This window comes from Colletotrichum graminicola, assembly GCF_000149035.1.
Source record: "Colletotrichum graminicola M1.001 genomic scaffold supercont1.25, whole genome shotgun sequence".
NCBI lineage: Eukaryota > Fungi > Ascomycota > Sordariomycetes > Glomerellales > Glomerellaceae > Colletotrichum > Colletotrichum graminicola.
In genome coordinates, this window is record NW_007361029.1 from 291,369 (window position 1) to 304,402 (window position 13,034).

At 58.4% G+C, this 13,034-nt stretch overlaps 5 protein-coding genes across 5 annotated transcripts; 3 read left to right on the top strand and 2 right to left on the bottom strand.

Moving 5' to 3' along the window:
- Nucleotides 1-1,555: 1,555 nt before the first annotated feature.
- GLRG_06575 (U1 zinc finger) lies at nucleotides 1,556-2,527 on the top strand (the record flags this gene model as incomplete). The annotated part of the gene is made up of 1 exon (XM_008097260.1): nucleotides 1,556-2,527. The coding sequence occupies one exon, from the start codon at nucleotides 1,556-1,558 to the stop codon at nucleotides 2,525-2,527; it is 972 nt and encodes a 323-aa protein (XP_008095451.1).
- A 651-nt stretch (nucleotides 2,528-3,178) lies between these two features.
- GLRG_06576 (uncharacterized protein) lies at nucleotides 3,179-4,767 on the top strand (the record flags this gene model as incomplete). Its single annotated transcript, XM_008097261.1, has 2 exons — nucleotides 3,179-3,828; nucleotides 3,891-4,767. The coding sequence occupies 2 exons, from the start codon at nucleotides 3,179-3,181 to the stop codon at nucleotides 4,765-4,767; spliced, it is 1,527 nt and encodes a 508-aa protein (XP_008095452.1).
- A 271-nt stretch (nucleotides 4,768-5,038) lies between these two features.
- GLRG_06577 (sugar porter family MFS transporter) lies at nucleotides 5,039-6,997 on the bottom strand (the record flags this gene model as incomplete). The annotated part of the gene is made up of 4 exons (XM_008097262.1): nucleotides 5,039-5,927; nucleotides 6,032-6,168; nucleotides 6,254-6,357; nucleotides 6,445-6,997. The coding sequence occupies 4 exons, from the start codon at nucleotides 6,995-6,997 to the stop codon at nucleotides 5,039-5,041; spliced, it is 1,683 nt and encodes a 560-aa protein (XP_008095453.1).
- A 2,034-nt stretch (nucleotides 6,998-9,031) lies between these two features.
- On the top strand, nucleotides 9,032-10,867 carry GLRG_06578 (alpha amylase; the record flags this gene model as incomplete). The annotated part of the gene is made up of 1 exon (XM_008097263.1): nucleotides 9,032-10,867. One exon carries the CDS (start codon nucleotides 9,032-9,034, stop codon nucleotides 10,865-10,867), a length of 1,836 nt encoding a protein of 611 aa, XP_008095454.1.
- Nucleotides 10,868-11,976: 1,109 nt separating this feature from the next.
- On the bottom strand, nucleotides 11,977-12,813 carry GLRG_06579 (uncharacterized protein; the record flags this gene model as incomplete). The annotated part of the gene is made up of 1 exon (XM_008097264.1): nucleotides 11,977-12,813. The coding sequence occupies one exon, from the start codon at nucleotides 12,811-12,813 to the stop codon at nucleotides 11,977-11,979; it is 837 nt and encodes a 278-aa protein (XP_008095455.1).
- Nucleotides 12,814-13,034: the final 221 nt, after the last annotated feature.

Here is a 13,034-nt window from a genome sequence, read left to right on the forward strand (position 1 = left end):
CGACACACCAACGTGTTTCGCTTTTCTCAAATTCCCCCATCAAACAAACACGAATCACAAAGACAAGCCGCTAGACAGCAAATGAGATGCCAAACTATTTACATGGTAGACTTCTGTGTATTGAAACATTGGCTGCTTGGTTTAGAGGCTGGTCATTAACAAATCTTGATAAGACCGTGATCGCGGCCCAGTCTCAAGTACCTCGTGCCACATTTCCTCTTATCAGTTCGACGCCCTCCTCTCTTATCATGGAAATGTGTGTCTATGTACTATTGCTATAGCAAACTGACTCTGCTTCTTTCGGCATCTGCCATAAAGATACCGGATCAACTACGCCTGACGGTAAGTCCAGGGGCTTAATCGCATGGGCATGAGACTCAACGTATGTTGAAATCCTAGGTTCTTGAATCACTTGAAGGTTATGCTGAACGCCCTGCCCATCGTGTTTTATGTCAGACACCACCACGAACCCCCCCATGTTCCACGCCATCCTATACAGGCGCAACGTACGCCCTTGGTCGAATGTGGGTGGGAGACAAAGTTTGAAGTCAAATGTTACGGCGCGTGGGTGCTTACCTACAGTATAAGGCTCTACTGTACGTCACAATAGGGCACAGTCTAAACCCCCTTCCCAATTATTGTTGTTGTTGTTGTGTTTAACGCCAGGACGTCCCTATTTAGGGCAAAGGGCGCCTACCGCTAATCCTAGGGCTTACGTTACCTACATATATATAGAGTAGTACAGGATAACAGTGCTATAGGCACAGAGGGTCCTTTTTGCCTTTAGGGGTAAAAGTTTAATCTAGTGCTGGTTTTAGTACTAACTAGTGCCTAAGGCTCTAGCGTGATTTTCCTTACAAGAGTAACATTAAAGTGCTCCTGTCTAGAGCCTTTTTTTCTTACTAAGGTCTATTAGATATACTTCTACCTAGTTAGATTCCTTATTATTCTTCTTATTAGTACTAATTTATTTAAGTTTTTACTAAAGTAAATAATTATACTAAGAAAAACCTATATAAAAAAAAAAAACCTAGTATAGCTAGTTAGCCTATATAGTAGTATATAAAGTAAGGGTTATTATATTAGCCTAAACTCTCTAGAAAGGCCTTTAGCTTGTCTTTTTAGTGTGACTTATCTGTATAGAGGTGTTATAGTAAAGAAGAGGCGTGTTATTATAGTGGTGTTAAGAACAGATTTTGCTAAAAGAGACCAGATCTGTACGCCCTGTTAGGGGTACAGGGCGTCTTCTATACGTTTTTCTAACAGAGGGGTCTGTGCACCTATGGGTTGAAAAATAAATAGAAGGGAGAGGTGAACCCCCTTCCCGAGTAGGTGGGAAGGTAGGTAAGGAGGTACCTATCTTGGGTACGTACCTGCGGAAACTTAACCGAAGATCTCCCGTGCAGGGGTTATTGACGCCTTCTGCGTCGAACCTCGTAATTCCAGCACCTACAGTGACAGACAGTGTCTGGGCTGGAAAACGCCATCCATCTTCACCTGCACTGGTTTGTCCAACCCACGAAGCGACGTCCTACCCACCCAGCCACCCACCAAAATGTCGGAATACTGGAAATCGACGCCGAAATACTGGTGCAAGCACTGCAGCATCTACGTGCGCGACACGAAACTCGAGCGGCAGAACCACGAGGCGACCGGGAAGCACCAGGGCGCGCTCAAGCGGTTCCTGCGCGACCTGCACCGCGGCCATGAGCAGGAGGAGCGCGAGAAGGAGCGGGCGAAGCGCGAGGTCGAGCGGCTGAAGGGCATCGCGCCGGGGTCCTCGGCGTCGTCCTTCGCCGGGCCGCCGTCGTACTCGAGGTCCGGGTCGGGCGCGGCGTCATCGGCGGCGTCGTCGTCGACCGAGGCGCAGCGGAAGCAGCAGATGGAGCAACTCGCGGCGATGGGCGTGTCGATACCGACGGCGTTTCGGGGCGACATGGCGATGGCGGGCGAGTGGACGGTGACGGCGACAAAGGTCATCGACGACGACGACGCGCTGCGGGAGAAGCCGGTCGAGGCCAAGGCGGTCGGGGTGCGGAAGCGCGAGCAGACGGAGGAGGAGAGGGAGGAGGAGGAGGCCGTCCGGGGCCTGTTCAAGAAGCCGAGGAGATGGGGCGGCACCAAGACGATGCCGGAGGACGACGCGGACCTCGACGCGCTGCTCGGCAGCAGCACGCTTCTACGGCCGGTGAAGAAGGAGGAGGAGGAGGAGGTTACGGAGGAAGAGCAGACATCCGCCGGGACGAAGGACCTTGATATTACGAAAGAGGGCATCATGGGGGTCCCAGTCAAGATGGAGGAGGGCGTGGGGGATGCTGCGTCCGGAAACGAACCGGGCGCGCCTTCGATCAAGAGGGAACCTACCGAGGATGGTGCCGGCAAAGGCCTAAACTTGCCGGCACTGGATGAGGACGCCGTGAAGAAGGAGGACGAAGGCAAGGAGGCGGTGGCGGCGGGCTCCATGGAGGCCGCAGCGCCGGCTGTGGTGTTCAAGAAGCGTAAGGCCAAGAATATTCGCCAAAAGTAACTTTTTCCTACAAGGTGGTGGCGGGGGGGAGGGACATCAATTCCGGGGCGGGTGCATAGCGATGGCGTTTGGGAGGGGGGACTCTTAGACTTTATTTATTTATACCAATGAACAAACACCCTCCACGGCCGCCCACACCAGCGGTCGGTCCAGCCCTTCTTTTCTTGCTCTTCGTTGGAATGATACTATACATATCACGGATTTTCGGACCGTGCCTCTCACCTGTAACCCCCCGAGCATTGTTTCATTATTTGGCCGGTTAATGAATTCCTCTTTAGGGCGATGCCATCCCGCAATGCTTGCCCAATGACGAGTTATCTACGGATACTCCACGTTCCCTAGTAACCGAGCCTTCCCTCTCTTGTCACCCTAGACCAGGGCGGTTAGGCGGGGTAACACGTGACTCATTAAAGAATGCCAGAAGCTGTTAGTTTCCCCGGGCTGACATCTTTCCGCCTTTCCCGGGGGCGGCTAAGGATTCAGGGTTCACTCCAACCTGATTTCGTGACCCAGACCTCTCACCAATGCAACATGTTACCAAAACAATAAATAAAAACTAAAAGAAAAAGAGGCGACACTTCGTCCTTCATTCCCGACGACCCTTCCCCTCTTCAACCACGACTGGAACCATGAGGCTTCGAAATGATACAGATGATGGTGTCTTCCCCCGTGGCTAGTCCTTCCTCAATATCCCCGGCCAGCAGCTCACAACTTGGTAAGCGGCACGGACTCAGCGAGGACGCACAGGACTCCGGCGCCGGCGCCGGCTACGGCCACGGCTATGCCCACGACCCGGGCCACAGCGGCAACCCGTCGTTGTCCTCCTCCTCCGGGTCGCGGCCCAAGCGGGCGCAGGTCTCGCGCGCTTGCGCCCGGTGCAAGAGCCTCCGCCGCGCATGCAACGAGTACCGCCCGTGCAAGCGCTGCGTCGACGCCGGCCTGGGCGACCATTGCCTCGGCCTGCCCGGGCCCGTCCCTCTCGCCTGGGTGTCGGACGGCTCCCAGGCCTTCGGCTACGTGCCGCGCGAGGCCGTCCAGCGCATCGCTGACCTCCTCCCCGTGCGCGTCATGGACTACTGCGTCGATCGCTTCTTCGACCGTCTGAACCCCACCACCCCCATCTTGACGCCCGACTACGTCGCCCACCTCAAGGTCATCGCGGGTCCCTCCGAGCCCGGCATCGAGGCCCACTGCCTCCTGACCGCCCTCTGCGCCCTGGTTCTGCTCCAGGTCGAGGAGCCCGAGAGCCTGTGGCAGCAAGGGCTGATCCCGGAGAAGAACGCGATGCACGGCCGCATGCTGTTCGAGGAGGCCCTCGCGGTCCACCGCAACTTTGCACGCCGCTCGAACCCGAGCTGCGAAGGATGTCGACATCGCCCGCCACGGGAGCCTCCTACTCTCCCATCCACCACAGCCAGGCCTTCCTGTTCCTGAGGGAGGCCACGACGCTATTCTTGCTGCTGCGGCTCAACACCGAGGCCGCACCGCGTAGGCTGGCCGACCGGCTGTTCTGGGTGCTCCTCGTGTCGGAACGGTCGCACGGAATCCGGTACCGGCGGCCCGTGACGCTGCAGATCACGGCCGAGTCGCCGGCTATGGACGACGACGACGACGACGACCCGGCGCTGTCCGGCTTCTGGAGCCTGGCGGCGCTATTTAGCCCGCTCGACACGTCCTTCATCGCGCTGCTGAACCAGGAAAAGGTGGCGACGCCGCCGTCCAACGCGGCGCTGACGCACGTCGAGACGGCCGTCAACGCGGCGCTGCGGTCGACCTCGGACCTCAAGGACACGCAGAAGGCAAACCTGCGCGTGACGCAGCTGTGGCTGCGTATCATCCTGTGGCAGCTCCGCCTGCGCTTCGGCTACCTGGCCGAGGAGTCGGCCCACGCGAGCATGACTTACCACTACCCGCTCGAGGTCGCCAAAGACCTCGTCCTGTCGACGCGGGACCTGCCCGTCGACAGCATCAGGGTCCACGGCGTCGGGCTCACCGAGAAGCTCTTCGACATCGCCTCGGCCGCCGTCGACGTCCTCGCCCGCGTGCCCATCACGCCGTCGAGCCCGCACGGTAGCGTCGGCGCCGCCGGCCCGGGCGAGGACCTCGACTACATGCGGCGCCTCATCACGCGGCTGCCGGGCGGCAACTCTATTTACGACGACCTCCTGAACAAGCACATACAGCAGGCCGTCCCGAGCATGGCCATCGTCGGCGAGGGGCCGCCACGCCACCCTACATGAACGCTGATCATCAGCACGGGAGGCAATACAAATCAAAAGATGGGAGAACTAGAAGAAAGCAACAGCGAACTCCAAAAAGATCTTGGAACCGAGGCCGTGGTTGTTCGATAAGCATAAATGATGCGATTTTACGCTGGTACCATATCTAGTGGGATAATGACTTCCAATGTTCCTTTTCCTTTTTCCTTTGTTTTTTATTTCACCGGTATCCGACTGGTCACATAAGCCCCCTTCCCCCCTTTTCCTGAGGGCGCATAAATACAAAACACTGTCAGTGCTCCTCGGTCAACTTCTCTTCGCCGCCGAGCTCCGGCGAGTACGGGTCAACCTTGGTCCCGGCGAACTTCCTGGCCGAGACGCCGTGCTCGAAGAGCAGGTCCAGCTCGGCGTACGTACGTCCCTTGGGCTCGGGCACGCGGAAGTAGGCCCAGACGGACGACAGCAGGCAGGTGCCGGCCCAGAACAGCGCGGTGCGGGCGCCCCAGTCCCAGGCGGTCGAGGAGAGCTGGTAGTTGGTCATGACGTTGACAAAGATGTTGCTGGCGTTGTAGGCGGCGCGGGCGAGGACGATGGTCTTGTTCTTAAGGCGGGTCGACGACAGTTCCGAGACGAGGGAGTAGGTGACGGGCCCGACGGTGAAGTCGTAGACGAAGGTGAAGAGGACGAGCACGGCGCCGATGGCCCAGACGGAGGCGTTGGCGCCGGAGAAGGAGAGGCCGCCGACGACGAGCAGCAGGGCGCACTGGGCGCACAGGCCGGAGAAGTGGATGGTGCGGCGGCCGACGCGGTGCATGAGGAACCAGGAGCCGGCGGTGCCGGCCATGCCGAGGGCGTACTGCCCCATGGACAGGCTGAAGGAGTTGCCGGGGTCCATGCCGGCCTGGGTGAGGAAGTAGGCGAAGTAGCCCATGAGGTTCTGGCCGCCGAGCGTCTGGACGATCCAGACTCCGACGACGATCTCGGTGCGGCGCAGGTTGACGCCGCGGAAGCAGTCTCGGTACGTGACGCCCTCCCTGGCGCGCCTCTCCATCTCGTCTGTGTGCTCGATCATGGCGATGGTCTCGTCCGGGTTGAATTTGGGCTGGTTGCGCGACGTGAGGCGGAGGAGGGCGCGCTTGGCAGCGGCCTTGTCGTTATGCCGGACGTACCACCAGGGGGACCTGTCGTGGTTTAGCACACCTGGGGGAGGGGGGTTCGAATCCGAGACCGTTTGGGCGGAGGTTCACGAGGTCAAGGATTCAGGGGTGGGGGGTGAGGGTCTTACTCGGGGGCGAAGAAGAGGCCGATGAGGATGGGGACGGGCCAGACCCATTGCACTCCAAAAGGGATCCTGTAGGCCCACTCGTCTTTGTGGTGGTACGAGCCCTTGTTGACTGCGGCCGAGAAGAATTGACCAATAACCTGGGCTTCTTTGTCAGACTCGTCGATACATCTACGTGAGACCCTCCCGGGTTCTCCGTCATGGTTTTGTGAGAAAAAAACGTACCCAGCACATGTTGATAAAGGTGGTCAGGTAGGGCCTGAGGACGACCGGGGCGACCTCGGAGGCGTAGGCCGGCGTGACGCTTTGGAAAGCACCCCACGGGATTCCTGCAGCCAACATCCGTCAGCTAAACAAGGAGGGAGGGGGCTTCATCGCCATTACGAGCTCAGAAACCCAAGACGGGGCGGACTCACCGCACAGGACCTCCCCGAGCACCAGGATCTGGACGTTGGGGACGAAGAACAGCACGAAGATGAAGGCGATCATCAGCACGAGGAAGCCCATGGTCGTGAGCCGGTAGCCGTAGCGGTCGGCGGCCCAGCCGGCGAGGACGAGCCCGAGGACCTCCCCCGCGCGCGCGCCGTTGGACAGGCCGGACTGCCACGCGGCCGAGACGACGCGGCGGCCCTGCGCCTCGCTCCAGGCGCCGTACTTGTCGTTGAAGACGGCCGAGGAGTACAGGTTGCCCAGTAGGGCGAGGTCGTAGCCTTCCATGACGAGGGTCGAGGAGAGCAGGACGGACCAGCCGATGGCCTTGGGGTAGGTCCGGACGGCCTCGAGAAGCGTCATCTGGTGCTCGGCCCGGGCGGCATCGGCGGCGAGGTCCTCGGGACGTCGGCGGCGGCCCTCCACCACCGCCACCGCCGCGGCGCCTTCTACGGTGGTGTCGTCCGCGTGGTGGTGGTGGTGGTGGATGCCCGTCTCCTTGTCCCCGCGGGTGGACACGGGGGTCTTCGTGTCGTACATGGGTAGTCTGACTGAGACCGCGGTGGTGCTATGTTCTTATGTGAGGGCGGGGGAGGGTAAAAGAGACAGGGCCCAGGGAATGTGCAGGATCCTTTCGCCTGGGACGAGCAAGAAGCCGTGGGGAAGAGGAGGGCATTCGCGTCGTTATATACCCCCGTCGATGGTCTCCTCCGGGTAACGGGTGAGACTTGGCAGTTCGGGGGGGGGGGGGGGGGGGGGCAACGGGGTCGTAGATATAGTAGCAATGAGCGAGGGAGAGAAAGAAACTGGTAATAATAAAATGATAAAATAATAATAGAAATACCTAGACTGCAGTGCTAAGAGCAACAGGAGAAGCGCCAAGGCTTGAAACGTGCATGCTGTCCGCAAGCTCCTCTGACGGGAACACAACAAGGTCAAGCCAGGCCGGGATAGAATGGGACAGGATGGGATTGGCGTGAGTTTCTATGTGTAGCATACCCAGCAGGAGATAAGACGGCAGCCAGCGTAAGCATCGTGTTGGGCTCCCAGTCAGGTAGTAGACAGTTGCGTGTGTAACCACCAAGAGAAGCACGTGGCGAGCTTTTGGAGCCCAGCATCCATTATCTAACCCCCTTCAAATGGCCTGACGAAGCAAAAGTTGCAGGTGCCTGCTGTCGAATCAAGTGGCTTTCCTTAACTCCCACGGGGAAGATTTCTGTGGAGAAGCGGAGGAGGGTTTCTGGCGGGGGTAAGCTTACTTATTAGCTTAGTGTATAGCACGATTGGATCTCGCACGAGGTGCCAAAAGGAGATTCCGCAAATGACGGGTGACAAGCATGACGCTATTCCCATCATAGCCAGGGAGACGACGGGTGCAGCTATCCGTTCAGCTTTTCTCCGGATCCAAGACCACTACACTACACCAACCAGTTCCCACAGGCCCCTACCGATTTCAATTGGTCCCCCACACTCGTGACCCCGAACCCATCGCCACTTATTCTCTTTTTCTTTTCTTGTTCTTCTGTCTATCGCCGATGTGGGCCGAGTCTGGTTGGTCGGCGGGCGTGAAGTGGGCGGGTCCTCCGGGAAGCATGGATGTCGGCGGGAGGTGCGGAGTCTAGCGGAGCAGCTCCGTGTCCCGAGTCGATTTGTCTTCTGATCTTCTTCGATCCAGCAGGGGAGGCGGAGCCTCCGCCTTTTGTCCATTCTTAACTCAATGACTTGCATGACGGCCTGATCTCCGCTATCAAAGGTGTTTATTGCTGTGGAGTCTATTTTGGTCTTGGCTCCATATTATAGCAACATTGCACTGCAGAAAGAGGAAAGCAAAAGTCAAGAAGGAAGAAAGCAGCCGAGAGCCAAGAAGACGGCACCGCACATCTCCGCTTCTTCACCTGCGAAGCCCACCACTTCTTCCGCATGAAGGCAAGACGGCGTGGAGAGTCCGAGGGAGGGGAAGGGGGCGGGAGGGGAAAACCACCCACACAACCCGACAAACTACTCAGCAATTAGAGAGCAAAATGCGGGGGGTTTCTTTCTGTTCTCTATCTCATCGGACTCTCCACCTCGATACGACGACGGGGGACATGACGGAACGATGCATAACTCCATACGAAGGTGGAGTTGGATGATGCGTGAATTCAGATAAGCGTAAAGATTGTTGCCGTGGAGCGGGCGACATTGGTTGCATTTTGATAGAATCACCCCGGGAAAAGGGCCGGGAGTGTGAGTGTGTGACGAGTTCCCCTCCGTCTGCAAGTCATGTTGTCACGCCGAATTCTGCACCAGCCGCTAATCACGACCCTTCCCAGATTCCCGAGCAGCCCATCCGCCGCACAATCAAAATGTGAATCGGTCCCGGCGCGTTTGGACTCTGACCCTTGACTCCGGATGCTCGACTTAGCCTTTCCTTTCTTGATTTTCCTGTGCCACCCCGTGCTCCGTCCATGTTGACGGCTCTCCCATCCCCCGCCCCATTTGACCAAGCCACCACCATTACAACTACCAAAACAGCGAGCGAGAGTGAGAGGGGAAGAGGAACTTTAGATCTCCCGGCAGCACACCTCCGTCACCATGGGACCCCCCGTCTGGGACAATGAGAACCGCTGGGTGGGCAAGCAGCCCTGGTGGAAGGACGCAACCTTTTATCAAGTTTACCCTGCCAGTTTCAAGGACTCGGACGGTGACGGTTGGGGCGACCTGCCCGGTCTCATCAGCAAGGTCGACTACCTCCACGAGCTCGGCGTCGACGTCGTCTGGGTCTCCCCCATCTTCGATAGCCCCCAGGCCGACATGGGCTACGACGTCTCCGACTACCAGAAAATATACGCCCCCTATGGTACCGTCGACGACGTCGACACCTTGCTGGAGGAGTGCCACCGCCGCGGCATGAAGGTGATCCTCGACCTCGTCGTCAACCACACCTCTGTTGAGCACGACTGGTTCAAGCAGTCCCGCTCGTCCAGGGACGACCCCAAACGCAACTGGTACATCTGGAAGCCCGCACGCTACGACGACAACGGCGTGCGTCACCCGCCGACCAACTGGCGCGGCTACTTTGCGGGGCCGACGTGGACGTGGGACGAGCACTCGCAGGAATACTACCTGCACCTGTACGCACCCGACCAGCCCGACCTGAACTGGGATAACGACGCCTGTCGCGAGGCCATCTACGAGGACGCAATGCGGTTCTGGCTGGACCGCGGCGTTGACGGGTTCCGCATCGACACCGTCAACAAGTATTCCAAACGGACCGACTTCGTCGACGCGCCCGTCACCGACCCCGCATCACCGCACCAGCCCGCACCCGAGATGTGGTGCAACGGTCCGCGCATCCACGAGTTCATCCGGGAGATGAACCGCAAGGCCCTCGCGCCCTACAACGCCGTCTCCGTCGGCGAGCTGTCCCTGACACCGCACCCGTCGCAGGTTATCCCCTACGTCTCGGCCGCCGCCGGGGAGCTCGACATGGTGTTCGAGTTCTCCGTCATCCGCCTCGGCAACGGCAACGGCTTCGGCGGCAAGTACATCTACCAGCCCTTCCCCCTGTCGACGCTCAAGCGGTACACCGCGACGTGGCAGTCCTTCTTCGAGGGCACCGACGCGTGGGCGACGGCCTTCTGCGAGAACCACGACAACGGCCGCGCCGTGTCGCGGTTCGGCGACGACTCCACGCCCGCGCTGTGGCGGGCCTCGGCCAGGACCATCGCGCTGTGGCAGGCGACCATGTCCGGCACGCTCTTCCTGTACCAGGGGCAGGAGATCGGCATGACGAATATGCCGGCCGGCTGGGGCATCGAGGAGTACAAGGACATCGAGAGCGGCAACTTTTACTCCGAGGCCGTCGCGTCCGGCGACCGCAGGCGGGTCGAGAAGACGATGCGCGGGCTGCGGATCCTCGCGAGGGACCACCCGAGGATCCCGTTCCAGTGGGACGCCGGCCCGAACGCCGGCTTCGCCGGGGAGGGCGCGACGCCGTGGATGCGGGTGCACGACGACTACGAGGCCATCAACGCCGCCAAGCAACGCGGCGACCCGGACTCGGTCCTCGAGTTTTACAAGAAGCTGCTGCGGCTGCGGAAGCGGTACCGCGACGTCTTCATCCACGGCGCGCACCGGCTGATGGACCCGGAGAACGAGCGGACGTGGGTCATCCTCAAAGAGAGTCCGGCGCTGGTGAGCGGGACAGGGGCCGTGCAGAGTAGGAGGAGGACGACGAGGAGGGCGCTTGTCGTGATGAACTTCTCCAAGGGCGAGGAGAGCGCGGGCGACGTGCCGGCGTTGCTTGGCTGCGAGGCGAGCGAGGTGAGGTTGCTGGTCGGCACCAGAGAGGGCGGGGAGCTGGTCAAGGGGGTTGCTCCCGTGCTCGGCGGATGGGAGGCGAGAGTGTATACCAATTTCGAGGTTTAGGAGTGATACCCGGGTGCCTTCTATAGGGTTGGATACAGAGTTCACGGTGCCTTGAAACGAAAGCGATATCTCTGATTTGTTACAATACGTCTTATATGGTAGGCATGATTCACTCACGTCGTTTGAGGCGTTTCAGCAGCCGTCCGGATATCCATTACCTTCACGGACTTGAGGAAACCAAGAACCCAAAGTCATATACCTATACCCGCGTGCACAGTGTTTTTTTCACCAAGATGCGGCTGGGTATTGTAGATATCTCTCGTGGCTGCACCAGCCAAGAAGCACCAAGAGCTCTGTTCCGCCTAGACTTTCTGGTCAAAATTGTCCGTAGGTTGTCGCTAGCCGGGAAAACGTAAGTCAACCGGCACATACCCGGCATTCAAACCACGCAATAGCCAAATTCTTGACTAAACACGAAACAGAACAACAGCCTGACTATTGTCAAAAACGGCGGCACTGGACTGTACGCCAGCACAATGCCAAGAGTCCCATTTAGCCACAGCGTGGCCCTTGACATGTCCCTGTCCGTAAAGTACTATCTACATGATATGGTCTCTTTGCCTCTGCGTTATGCTATATTCTGTACGTATATTTGGCGCCAGATATCATTTCCGCTACCCACTGTGTATACCAATATTCCTCATTCGGTAAGACGTTCGAAGTTACCTCTCAAAAGGGGAGGAATAGCACGCATGATGTTAGCTCTGAGCTTAGAAAGAGCCCAGGATAGCATAGTTTGCCAGCGGATGAAGTCCTAGATCAAAATTGATTGCATAGACCGCGTGAGGACAAGATATTTGCTTGATGACACATGGTATTACCTGACAACAAGCTACCAGTAGCCTTTGCTAACACGAAGCCGGATCATCCAGTACATTGCCTACCACTGTTTGGCTCTTCCGCTCGTTCGGTTTGCTTCGTTATTATCGTTACTCCGTGTATCCTAATGAAAAGCCAGGCTCAATGTTCCTTTTTTTTAGAGCACCAAAAGTAGCAAAAGAAAAACGCCACAACGCTGTCTTTCGGCCCCTCAAGACCCTTCCATCTACCAGGATTCTTACATGCCCCCCCCGCCCGCCTCCCACCTAAGATATGTCGGCTCACCAGCCCTATTTCACCTTCGCATACGCCTCTAACGCGTCGTGCAGCTGCCCAAAAAGACCCGTATGCCAAGTCCGGACCTCCTCCCATTCGCTCTCCGGCAGAGTCGCGCGCATCATCCGCAGCCACGCGCCGACGATCAAGTCGGCGTAGCTTGCTCTGGTCCCAAGGAGGAACGGCCCGCCAGGGTCTCTCAGGAACAGCTTCGCCAGGCCGCCCAGCGTGTCCCGGAGCGAGTCCTTCATCTGCTCCCGCCGCTCGCCAACCAAGGCGAAGTCCTCGAAGCTCGAGACGCCCGCGCGCCGGACGAACTCGGCCTTGGTGGTCTCGGCGGTGGCGGGGTCGAACGGGAACCCGTCGACCGTGAGCTGCACGTGCATCGAGAAGGCCGCGTCGACGTTCATGTTGAACCGGGCGTACTCGGGGAACGCACTGTCGCGGCACGAGGACAACGGCACGAGGATGCCGTCGTGCTCGTAGGTGTAGTCGAGCGCCTGCGGGGGGAACAGGTCGCCCGCGCCCGAGTCCGGGTACGTCTCGTTCAGGTAGACCGCGATGTCGAACGAGTCGCCGACCAGCGAGCCGGTGGCGGGGTCCTCGATGATGGGCAGCGTGAAGAAGTCGGAGCCATCGGCGAATTTACGGCAGGGCGAGACCTTGAGGCTACGGCGGACTTTGGATATGTCGGGCAAGGGGACCCACGAGGTGGAGTATGGGAGACCCTTGAAGTTGAGAGCCAGCCTGGTCTTCCAGGGGTTTGGCGCGCAGCACGTTTTCTCCACGGGTGGCCGTTGGGCGATGTCGTAAAAGACGATAGGGCTGGACGGGGTTGGTGTAGTCGGCATGATGATTGGCTGTTCTCGTAAGATAGGATTGGTATTGCGCCTTATGAGAAGGAATGGCGTGATTGAACAATGGTACTATGTCAAGTGATTTTACTACTTATAGCCTATATAGCTTCTAGCTACCGTATTCACTCTTATACAACTTCGCAACACTTTACGCGGGGTAAATCCAGATGATTCAGGATGACTCATAATGACTAGTAACCAAGGCCGGCTCTGCC